The sequence below is a fragment of the Alnus glutinosa genome, chromosome 5 (genome assembly GCF_958979055.1).
Source record: "Alnus glutinosa chromosome 5, dhAlnGlut1.1, whole genome shotgun sequence".
Classification (NCBI taxonomy): Eukaryota; Viridiplantae; Streptophyta; class Magnoliopsida; order Fagales; family Betulaceae; genus Alnus; species Alnus glutinosa.
Genome location: NC_084890.1, coordinates 2,775,637 through 2,788,699, shown reverse-complemented (window position 1 = coordinate 2,788,699; position 13,063 = coordinate 2,775,637). Strand labels below are relative to the sequence as shown.

General features: G+C 34.9%; 1 protein-coding gene across 2 annotated transcripts; it reads left to right on the top strand.

The window, feature by feature from the left end:
• The first annotated feature begins 9,549 nt into the window (after nt 1–9,549).
• LOC133869820 (uncharacterized) lies at nt 9,550–12,539 on the top strand. 2 transcript variants are annotated; one of them, XM_062306898.1, is made up of 2 exons: nt 9,550–9,950; nt 10,801–12,539. In XM_062306898.1, the coding sequence occupies exons 1-2, from the start codon at nt 9,651–9,653 to the stop codon at nt 12,265–12,267; spliced, it is 1,767 nt and encodes a 588-aa protein (XP_062162882.1). In that variant the 5' UTR covers nt 9,550–9,650; the 3' UTR covers nt 12,268–12,539. The 2 variants fall into 2 exon arrangements, with proteins under 2 accessions (XP_062162882.1, XP_062162883.1); XM_062306899.1 differs by having other exon boundaries at nt 9,812–9,950; nt 10,731–12,539.
• Nucleotides 12,540–13,063: the final 524 nt, after the last annotated feature.

Below are 13,063 nucleotides of genomic sequence, written 5' to 3'. Positions count from 1 at the left end.
GGGAGGTTCGTGTTATTTATACACGTTTGATGGAAGTGGCCATGGGCGTTCGTTGGCGTCATCTTAGGTTCGAGGAACAAACATTCGGAGACAAACGGCACGTCAGATGGCTCTGTCTCTTACGTGGCAATCTAACAGCGTGGTTGGTTGACCAAATAATACCAAATAAAATGGTTAATGATTTTCTAGTTTGACTTTTCAGTGTGAAATGGATCAAAGAGGGCATCTTCTGGAACAGATCGAGTGTGAACTGAGATACGCAAATGGTATCTTTGACTTGGCTCGATTTCATAATAGTCCATGCGCGCCTTCAGAGTCACGTGTGCGCTTAATTTTATTTGCATAGACGAATTCCATTTCTTCTTGAATCTCTAATAATTATCCTCAATGGATAAAGGCTTTTTCTAATTTCTCCAATTCGGTTTATTAAATCAAAATTTGTATTTAAATGCTTTTTTAAATATAATTAAACTGCTATCTATATTCAGAGCATATGATTTATAAGAGTTACGTACTTTAAAGTTTGATGCGAATTTATTAGATTGAATTAAAAAAATTTAGATAGTCCCAATTATTTTGAAATAAAACTCCAGAGAAAATTTCGCTTAACTCTTTGGAATTATCGTCGCTTTTGTAGTTACTTTCTTCAACTTAAAAAATTCTCAATTTAAAATATTTATCTTTCAATTTCACCTGTCTATTAAAATTTTTGTTAAATTATATCAAAATTTTTAAAATACCTCATTTTTTTTACTATATATATATTTTTTTAAAAAAATTCAGGCATGAGTATTTTTATAAATTTTGTTAAATCCTAATCACCATTTAAATTTTGGTAACTTTTTTTAAATTCAAGCGAATAATTATAAATTATTAAGTGAAATTTCGAAACTTTATCTTGTTCATGGACCTTTTCAATTTTTATTTTTTTTTAATTTTTTTTTATATATAAGTACCTTTTCAATTTTTTAATCCTTCGTGCGACCGCTTAACTGTCGGCTGTACAGCACATGGACATAGCGGTGAACACGTACACCGACGAAATTGGCTCACATGCTTTCGTTTGTGGGCTTGAACAAGCGTGTCTTTTAAGTAATTGAAAATTTCACTTTTTTTTTTTTTTTTTTTTTTTAAGCAAATGAAAATTACAGTAAAGAATGGGGTCTAGAATTTATATGATTAAATTAATAAATATCACATGTCATTTACCTTTCAAATATTTCACATGTTGATCGCATTCACTTATTAATGGGAGAGTTCTATCATTTACCTTTCATTTTAAATAAATCTAATTAAATTAACTAATTTTTATAAGCTTAAATTTTTGTAATAAGAGACGATTTAACCTCATTTCTTATAACAAAACATGATAATTAATAAAATTTTGAAATTGAATCTACCAAATATTATATGGGTACATATATATATATAAAGTACCAAACTATATGTTTCTGATTGATAAAATAAGTTTTCTGAAAAAAGGTTTTTCATATTTAATTAGAATCAAAGACCACGGAAATCGCAAGACTGTTTGATTAAAGCCCACTGGAAATTAAAGATGTGCGAGAGCGAGACATTCAAGCAAACTGCGAAGAAAAATGTTGAAGGCATTATATGCATGAATCATGATGAATGCAACCTCTGAACTCTTCTAAACTAGAACCAATGAAAGAAGTTGAACCAAATAAATGTCAATGAATATGTGCACTTGGAGGATTTCTTGAGCTCCTCACAAAGAACCAACCAATTAATTAATAACAAAATTAGATGATTCAACGATCGCGAGGTGGCAAATTCGAAGTCATTTTCTTGTGCTCCTTACATTTCTTTACCAAACAGGTGAAGTAATATTGTTGACACAAGTTAGAAATTGTATTAGCTAGAGTAGAATTCTTCTATTAAATATATATTGTTAGTTACGGAAGTAATGCATCGATCAGACATCTATTAAATATTAATCTAACTTATCCCAACATAATTACTTCCGTAATTAACACACATCTATTGAAAACAATGGATCAGACAAAGATAAAGTTAAGAAGGATATATACGAAGTCTTGTATAAGTGTCTCAACTGATAAAGAGTTTAAATACAACTTCATATCAAACTGTGATCCAATGACAACAAACGGAGATAAGAAGATAACATTCTTCCAACTCTAACAATTTTTTTTCAAATTAACAATTGTATCTGTTTTTTTACATGTGGGTCTTACATATCCAATGGTTGATTTTTTTTTAAAAAAAATTATTGTAGTTGTATAGAAGTTGTAAACATATCATATCTCAAAGGAAAAACAGATTCATTTCATCTCCTACCCATTTCATTTTTAAATTCACCATTGGATATGTGTGCCCACAAATCCAATGATGGATTTGAAACTTGGTACGTTGTATGGAGATGGGTAAGAAATGGTTAGAGGATGAGCGTGTAACATCTCCAATATTTAAAACATGTGAGAAACACATTTTTCTTTTTAATAATTAGTAAAAAAATGACAAAAATTCCTTGCAGACTGGTTTGTAAGAAATTTCATACAAACCAAATTATAATAGTGACTCGTGTCCCTTGCATGTGAGAATGATCACATGTTTGTTTAATTGTATATGCATCTCACATGTTTTTTTGAGAGCTTAAATGACACATGTCACTTTTAGAAGTTGATTTGTATTTATAAGTTTCCTACATACGAGTTTGTAGGAATTTTGTGCCCGAATTTGAGAAAATTTCATAGAACCAAATTTGGAGAAATTTTTTTGTCATTGATCTAATCTTCTTATCAATTGACAGCTTCATTAAAGACATTGTATCCTTCTTAACTTTATCTTTATTTGATGCATAGCTTTCAATAACATCCTCTAAAGACAAGATCGAACATATCCACAATTGTTTGCAAATTACTTTGAAAAGTGTTTATATATATATATATATATATTGTCTCTGAGAACCACATCAGTATACATGCATCTCTTTTTATGAACTTTCAATACATGAATCTTGTGACCATCCAAGTTATGCACGTGGGAGAGAGGAGAGAAGGGTGTGGAAGCCTAAAAAGATTGACAAGGTAATTGAAAAGGAAGAGAGCTAGGTCAGGGAAAGCAAGTTGGTGATGAGTACTAAAATAGTTTTTGATAAAACTAGCAAGCTAAGAGGCCTAAATTAATGGAGGACATAAGGAGAAGTCTATTGAGGATAAGGAGGAGAAAGTTTGGTCTAATTCGTTTGCTGTGTTTCGAAGATAGAAATAAAATGGAGAAAAGGGGATGTATCACTTAGCAGGGAACATGTTGGCAGTCTTCCAAAAATCCTTGAGGAAGCCTTATTTGATGATTACAGTGGTTTTTTCTCCTACTAACTCTTAAAGCTAAGAATGAAGAGTGCATGTATGGAGGTATTAAGCAGAGAGTTATTCAAGCTAGAGCTAGGTTAGATCAAGCACAAATGGAAGTTTTCCCTTCTTTTGGTAAGGCTGCCTGTGTTAAAAAGGAGAATGAATAATGTATGTTGCATGAGGCTAGATCCTACACATACTAATTGAGATGATAGTAAAAATTACAATTAAATTTTGGATGGATTACTATTTGATTTTGGATCCAACATAATGATGATTTTCATTACCACGTCACGAAGTATGCATTTGGAAGCGTGAAAGTTATATATATCATTTCTCTTGCATGAGTACATTTCAATTAGCAAAGCAGAAAAATCATTTCTAAGATAAAAGTCAAGGAATCGGTGGCTTAATCTTGGGACCAAAACAATTAGTATATTCATAGAATTGTGAAGGTAAGAAATTCAAAAAATGTTGTCAATCACTTATGGGATCGATAATCAAGGAAGGAAAGAAGAAGAGGTGGAACAGATCGATAAAGAAAGTGACCGTTGATGAGTATTATATATGTTACGTACAGAAGAGGAAGTTTAAAAAAACTACCACACAGCATAAATAAACAACAATGTAGTATATGTCTACTCCATTATCATAAACAAAGATTAAAAATATTTAATTATAAGGAAGAGGAAATGAGATTAAATGTTTTAATCAATAATATTTGGTTTAGTATTTATATTACGTTCAAATTAATGGGGTTGACATTCTTGGGATCTAAAGACTCTAAACCTGGGAATCAGTTTTACTTTTACTGGTTGAAGTTTTGGAACTGGAACAATAATTTATGTTAATTCTTAAGATATTTAATGTGCTATTTCTAGATGGGCCGGTGATAGGATTAATTATTCCCAACAGTTCTCTGATCATGTGCTATTTCCAAAGCATGAATTTGTGTTGTACGTGATTGGCGGTTAATTAAAAACTGTGTTTCAACAGGAGAAAGCTAGAATGCTGTAAGTGTGGTTTTAAAGGTGAGGTTAAATGAATGCACGCCCGACACCCAACTAATAATGTAAAGGAGCCACGGGCCAAAATGAATCATTTTGCACGAGGAGGAAGTTCTTCAACAACCATCCCAAGCATGCATGGAGGCCAGTTTTAGGCGTTAGTTGACGAGCCATATATAAGCCATTAAAGCAAGCTGAACCCACAAAAAGATGATTCGATCGACACTGCATTGAGGTCACATTCATAACACGCCAACGCCCCCAATTAATCACTAGTATTACTATTTCTTCAACTTTTTGGAGCATGGCATCAAGAAAAAGATCGATAAATGCATGTGCCTAGCTCCTTCTATCTCTGAATTTGCTCTCCAATATGACACCCACCCTGCAACTTCCATACAATGCTTTATTGCTTTTCAATCTTTCGTAAGTAATGTCAGATCAACATGTGTAGGTATATATATCCATATAAATACTACTTGATACTAATAAATTCCTAGCTTCTTCCCAAATTTTTCATTCAATAATTTATTTACTGTCCATTTGATTTACCCGTTTCCAAACATGCACAGTAAAATCTGTACAAGGGTGTTGTTTTTCTGCAGTTCGTGCGTTTTCAAAAACTCATCCTATTTATATTATATGAGGATATTACACCCTATAAAGAAAAATTCATATGACTTGATTATATTTGCTAAACAAGTGAATATTACAAATCTATATGTATAATATAGGGGCGAAACCAAACTTTTAGATGAGGAGAGACAAAACTAAAAAAAAATATATATATATATATATATTTTTTAGGGTAAAAAATTAATTTTAGAGGATTCAACTAAAAAAAAAAAACATAAAATTTAGAAAAATAAAAATAATAATTTTGTGGGAGGTTTAGTACTCCCCAAAGCTAAGGGGTGGTTCCGCCCTTATATATATACTTGTTCAATAGGCATGACAACTATGTATATATATACACATACGTGTGTATTGGCTCGTCAGATCTGATCTCTTATAACCTTGCTAAGATTCAAGGATCCAATAATCCTGAAAATTATATCCAATTGTTGAGTTTGCCCGTCCATAAGATTGAGACTCTTTATAATTAGAGCTGCACGCAATCTGGACATTTCCATAAAGAGGGTGCTTGCAAAACTCACATATCCCGAACAATAAACCCCACACCCATCCACTCTCTAGAGTACTCGAATTGCATAAAATTTGAACAACCTAATTGTAAATTAAGGACCCTGGCCTCTCGTTCGAGTCTCATACTGCCAAAGTAACATGATGGGGTGGACAAAGGCATTTATTTTTAAAAGTTGTTTGTTGAAATAAGTTGGCTAAAGGGTGTAGAAAAAATAGTTAGCAGTCTTGTCAAAATGGGACATTGACAAAGCAGTACTTAGCAGAGTATTTATATCTTATGGACCAACCATTTTTATTAGACTGGCTTCAGGCTTGGTTAATATGGGAAGGCATAGTAGGTAGAGAGGAACGAAAGTCTATTTGAGGAGTGTGCGTTGTGCAGCGAGAATCTCTCAAATTATTTATTTAAATTTAAAAGAATTCAGATAAATAATTATGAAAGATCATTTATGACTCTATGAGACTCACGATTAAAAAAAAATAAGCTATCCAACTATCTATCCTTTTAGAAAAATAATCAACTTCAAAACCAGTTGAATCAAAAGTCGAATAGAAGGCCTAGCCCGAAGGGCCAACCCGACCAGATCATCTTGGTCATAAACCACATTGGAGGTTATCGGAACCTTATCTGGCAAAACCATCTCGGACTACAAAACCTCGGATGAAAGCTCATCTCGGGGTTGTAGCATCTTGGATTTGAAACTTCACAGGACACAAGACATCCCGGTATCTCAGATATCGGAATAGGACCATTCCGGGTATTTCGAGATGGCCCGAGATCCCGGATATCTCGAAACCACCCAAGGTTTAGAGAATGAGATCCCGGATATCTCTCTCCCAGACGTGCAACCAGAATTGCACCCCAAATCCAAACCCACATCGCTACTAACTTTAAATCCTCGGAAATTCAAGATTTGCAAGGCTATTTAGTTACACCAAAACCTCTATAAATTATAGAGGTTTCCCAAGTATTATACATATATTGTCTCCTCGCATTTACCCCGAACATAAACTATACACCGACTTAAACATCGGAATAGGATTGTCAATGGCCCCGTTTACCAACTCCCTCCCCTTCCCCTTCCCTTCCCTCTCCTTACTTTTACCTTTTCCAAAAAATATCAAATTCAAAACATTCTTTTCTTTTTTACTTTTTATATCACATCAATAATTTTTTATTATTATTTAAATAAAAAAATCCACTACAATACAAATTTTTTTCACTTTTTCATATAAATTATTTATACTTTATATCACATCAATCACTTTCTATTTTTACACAACAAAAAAATTCTCGCAAAGGAAAGAAGAGGGGATTACTAACGGGCCAATATCTTCCAACGCTGCTTTCATTTTGCAAATACCAAGAAAATGAGAACTCAGACGAATTACTGAGTGATACATCGCCTATCAACAAACTGCATCAACATATCCAATCAGATAAGATTGATAACTAATCTCACAATTATTTACTCGAAATCTCACCTATTCGAATGAATCTTAATTAGCCGTTGGGTCTGCTTCAACGATCTGCTCAATCTCATGGTGCCATCTGAAATGAATGGGGAGACATCGAGGTGGAAGCAACTTTTAGTGCATGCAACCCAGATTTTGAGCTGCTACGTACATGGCCACCTGTCAACAAGCAATAGGTCCTAGAGAATTTAATGGAAAATAAAAAATAAAAAAAATGCCTTCACTACCATAAATGGATTGCGCTAAAAAGATGCCAGTACTCTTTAATTGTATGCATGTCCAAATATGTGCATGTCCGACAGCCCATTAAATTCCTCGGATACTCTTTATATTTCTCATTTATGATCATATCCTTTGGTGCAAAAGTTGTTGCCACGTTCCTCCGGCATATGAAATCGAGTCTTCATAATTGTATGCATGTCCAAACAAAGCCTTATTGTTTGTTTGACAAAATCTTTTAGAGGGTGGTTTTTGCTTTTTAATTATGGTGTAGTATTAAAGATAAAAACAGTTTTAATTGTTTTATTAGTATTTTGGGTTGTTTATTAGTGCTTTTGTTCTTTTGATAAAAACTAAAAAGTTAACTTAAGAAAATGTTGCCAAACAAGCCTACTAGTCTATATATCTTTGTGAATTTAGTAATCAATATCACTTTCAAGAGGGATATTCATTTTCCCTTGTAAAGTTAGTCATAAATCGGCTGTAAATTCAGAGATGGAGCCATACATTTGGATGGAAGGGGCCGAACAAAAAATATATTAAAATATATGGTCAAAGTATAAATACTAATTTTCTTTAAGACCAAATGGTGTTAGATATTTAGATGGGAGGAGGCCAAATAAAATATATATATATATATATATTAAAATGTGGTTAAAGTATAAATACAATTTTTTCTTAAGACCAATTAATTTTATTTATTTTTATTTTTTTAACAAATGAGCTGGAGGGCCATGGCCCCTACTGGCTACCCCAACTCCGTCCTTGGCTGGTATATATCCACATTCACCTAATTATCTACTCTACCACCGCCATAATATTTGGACAAAAAGGAAAGTGAAAACTTGAATTAGTAACTTATGATAACAAATACTCCTTATGTAAATATTTTCTAGGTATGAATAAGCAATAACTATTTAACCTTTTAAGCTCAATGTTCAATTTTGCTACCAAAAAAAAAAGAAACCAAAGGCGACAAAGAAAAGAGCAACTAAAGAGGGTTAACATTACTGATTAGAACAAACCGAAAAGAGATTCAATGGAGTGCTTCCAGTATGAGCAGTAGACGGAGTGGCAGCTAATTAGTAATAAATTGAGCTTTTTGAAAAGACCAAGAAAAAACACTGTACAAATAGTGTCCAAGATATGATATGCCTGCATTATTTAAAAGAATAATATCGGTCTTTAAATAATTCTTATCAAATTAAAAAATTAAAAGTTGATAAATACTAACCCATCGTGCCAGTAAAATACATCTTAGATGAAAGTATAGTACGTACATTTCTCAGTGTGGTGTGGTGTAAGAGAAGTCAGCCCTAAACTATGTCTATCAAAAAATAGATTTGAGAGGAAGAAGGAACAGATATGCTCGCTCGTCATTTTTCTTTCCCTTTCTACTCTCCGCTTCTATTTCTATTCTTTGTTTTTTTTACCAGATCAACAATTTTGGTATCTCCGATATACATCTGTCTATCTACTTCCGTGTTGTGCTATTCATTTCTTTTCTGATCGTTATTGTTGTTTGCTAGTTGTGTTTTTACTTTGAATAAAAGTTTTATTCTCTTTAGATTTGCCATCATGGGCGATTTGAAAGTTAGTCATGTGTAATGAGTTATCTTTCTAAGGCCTAGATAATTTGGCGTGAGGAATTTTTTAGGATATTTGGCTATCCTTGTCTTAGATCTAGTCTGCTCATAGTAGATCTGCTCTTTAACTATTTTTATACTTGGGTTAGCGGATGATGAAAGTCATAGATAGTCCTTTATTGTAAGAATTTTGTTTGTATTTATGACTATGTAATCTCATAGTATGTGTCTATAATTTTACAGAATTTTATCCTTTGTGATGTAAGAGCTTTATTTTTGTAATTTTTTATTAATAAGATACTTAGATATTTTATTAAAGAAAAAAAAAAAAAAAAAAAAAGAAAAAAAAAAAGAAGGACGTTTCGCTATTTGGAATATCCCTAACATGATGAGTTGTATTTAGGAGTAGTTGCCATTATTGTGATGGATTTGATAGTTGTAGCCCAATGATTACATAAATATGTTGGCCACAAACAATAGGAAATTCTTTCTAACAAGTTCGGTTAATAACTCGTTGATTCTTTAGAATAATTATTATTTTAATCAAATGATTCAGATTTTATCACTTTAATTCATAATTTAAATACAAAATGAAAGACTCTTTATTGATAATGAATATCAAGATAACAAAATTTAAATTATATAATTAAAATATAATATTTAGAATTTTAGAGAATTATAATCTAATAAAAGTACGAAAAAAAAAAAAAAAAAAAAAACTTGAGAAATATAAAACGACACACAGCTGGCCCAAGAAAAGATGCATGACAGAAACTGGAAAGGGACAGAGAAGGGACGCATACAAATACGAACTGCGTGCGCTTTGGACAACATTTCCAAACTTCGAACTCAGTAATGCCTCCCACGCCTTGTGGAGCCGAATGAACCTCACCGGCGGGCCCCACTCCCCGGCGACGGGGTGTCGCCGGAAACCGAAGCGTGCCAGCATATCGGCCCTCTCCTCCCGCCGCCGTCCGGTGACTCCTCACTCGAAGTGGAAGTTCTTCGACGAAGACGACGGAAAGCTCGCCGGAGGAGGACAATTCCGGAGAGCGAGAGTTGCGGTCTCAGCGAGAAATCTCGCCGCCGGGCTCTGGCAGTTGCGGTTCACGGAGGTCTCGGCCGGTGGTGGTGGAATTGGCGGTTTCAAATGCGGGCCGTGTGATCGGGTTGGGTCTCAGGTAACGCCTCGCAATTCGGAGTCTTTTTGGCTTTGAAAAAAGAGAGTTTTTCTTTGACTCGAAAGTTTTTACGGCAACTGTGGAGAGTTTCGTTTGTCCCTAGTGATGTGTTTGGTTGCTGAGAAAATGCGGGAAAAGAAGGAAAAAAAAAAAAAGAATTCGAATTTCATCTAAAAAAACTTCGTCTTAGTCGAGAGGCTATTACAACTATTGGCATAATTGAGCTGAATTCTATTCAGAAATAATCGACTTTTTATATTTTCTTTTCCGTTCTTTTAGATTTCTTTTTGACCAAACATTTGATGAGAATAATAGATAAAACACCATTGATTCTCTATGTATATGCTATCATTTTTGTAAAAGATGATAGTAAATGGAGAATCATTTTTAACTCAAATCACACACACGCATCCATGCATGCATACATACATACACATATATATTATGCTTGTACATGTTTTTCTTTTTGTGGGTTTTCTAGTTTGCAATTGTTCCTAAAGTGTTGGCTGTTTTCTTTTTGTTCCGCAGTTTGAACTCTTGTGTTAAAGATTGGTCATTTTTAAACTAATTATGGTAATTTTGTAGTGATAATACAATGAGTTATACTAAAATTACAAGAATTTTAGATTAGAACAATACCTGTCGGACTGAATCTTAGAAATCTTGCTCTGTTTAAGGAGATTCAAGCCATTGTTTATTTGTATTTTGGGTATAGAGGATGTTGTGATAATGAAGCAATGGGTTTTGCATGTCAATTGCTGTAATTCTTCTCGGCAACAGAAAGATCACAGCGTGCTATTCACGATCTAATCCTTGATCTTCTAAGTTCCAACAACTTGTTTTTCCCCAGCTTGTATCTTCTTTGCCACATCCAAAATTTTCAATGGAGGAATCTACAAAGTGGGAACCCAGGTGTTCGAAAGTGTCTCATGACGTCTGCCAGTTTGACGGCCGCATGGGGCTTCTCCAGGATCAAAAGGGTGCTTCGATCTCTATTGTTTCTGCTTTGCAAGCAGAGCTATTCCATGCTCATTCACGAATTTGTGAGCTTGAAGCTGAGGAGCGATCCTCTAAGAAAAAAGTGAAACACTTGCTGAGGAAGGTTGAAGAGGAAAGGGTTTCATGGCGGAGCAGAGAACAAAAGAAAATTCGTGCAGTTGTTGATGACTTAAAGGATGAATTAGACAGGGAGAGGAAGAGTTGTCAGATGATGTATATGCTCAATACCAAATTAGTCATTGAGTTAGCCAATGCCAAGTTATCAGCAAAGCAGATCATGCAAAATTACCAGGAAGAGAAAAGGGGGAGGGACCTAATGGAGGAGGTCTGTAATGAACTAGCTAAGCAGATTGGAGAAGATAAGGCCGAGGTTGAGGCATTGAAGAGAGAGTCGATGAAATTCCATGAGGAAGTGGAAGAAGAGAGGCGGATGTTGCAGATGGCTGAGGTTTGGCGTGAAGAACGCGTCCAAATGAAGCTGGTTGATGCAAAACTTGCTCTTGAAGATAGATATTGCAAGATGAACAAGCTATTAACGGACCTCGAGACTTTTCTGCAGTCCAGAAGTTCTACCCTGGATGTTATGGACTTAAGGAAAGCCGAGTTGATCCTGCAGGCAGTTAAATCAATGGATGTTCAAGATATTAAGGAATTTTCGTATATGCCCCCAAAATCAAATGATATATTCTCCATGTATGAAGATCTCAGAAAATTCGAAGCTAAGGGGGACGAGATTGAACCTTGTGTAAATTACAGCCCCACTAGACACGCTTCCAAAATCCAGGCCTCGTGTCCTAACAATGGTGGCTCTTACAAAACTTCTATGCTGAAGCATCCAAACCATGCTATTGAGTATAAGAGCGGCCTAGAAGAAGAAGAAGAAACCCGAGGCTGGGGAAGGGGTAGTCGTGCTGAGGATCAGAGTTCTAGTTACTCAGTTGAAGGGAGTACTGAGGCCTCTGTTAGTAGGGTCTTCAGCCAAGGCAAAAATGTTTTGGAGAGTGGAACCGAATGTGATGAAAATGCAGACCATGGTTCTCTGAATACGGAAGTCAGTGAGGTTTGCTTACTAGTAGAGGGTAATGGAAACGGGAGAGCTTTTCCAAGTGGAGGTGGCATCAGATGCCAGGATACAGCGGCACAACGGGGTGCACCGGAGTCTGCCAATCCACACATCACTCGAGGAATGAAAGGGGGCATAGAGTGGCGTCGAGGCATCCAAAAGCCAAGCTCGAAGCCCAAGCTTTTGGGGGTGACTCGGGTGAGGATGGAAAGCCAGAAATCTCAGCTGCGCCACATTCTTAAACAGAAGACCTAGGTAAACTTCGTTTCTCAAATTTTGTTGTTTGATCGAGCAAAGTGTGATCAGAGCAACTCTCCTTTGTTTCGTAATTTAATTGATGATTTTTGGCCCTGGTAAAGAGGCGTTTCCTTCTCTTGGTTCTAGATTCTAGTTGTTACACAGTATTTTGAACATGTATGTACTTTGTTTCCATAGAGAATAGTATCCTTTTCCCAGCAACTGTTAGAGAGGATGTACCCACACTCTTGTATAATTCATTGATATATGACAACAAAATTGAGGAAAAATGGACGTATATAATTGAGCAGCACTTTTCTCTTTTCTTTTCTTTTTTTGGTATTTAAAAAATCCTATTAGTGTTTTAGTAGAGTAATGCTAATTACCACCATTTCATCTTGATTTTCATCCGGATGGGCTGACGTGGCATGGTTGACCACGCCACATAGCCAACTTTTTATATTTAAAAAAAAAAAAAAAGGAGTCAAACTTGCGTCGGGTTTTAGAGAAAGGGAAATTTTTTCATTTCACCCCAAACATTTTCCCACCAAAAAGAGCTCCTTAACCCAACCCCCCACCCCGATGCATTCGGCGCCGCCCACCTCCTCCCTTCCGAGCCCACCATCTACAAACAACCAACCAGCACTACTGAATGCCATCTAGCTACCGACGACTCACCATCTATAGAGATAACATTTCTCACTTTTTTTCATTTTGATTTTCTCGTGTAATGTTATCCCATATTTGTCCATTGTAATGCCTATATAATTTTATACTGGTTTCTCGATATAATTTAAATTTGACATGCAATATT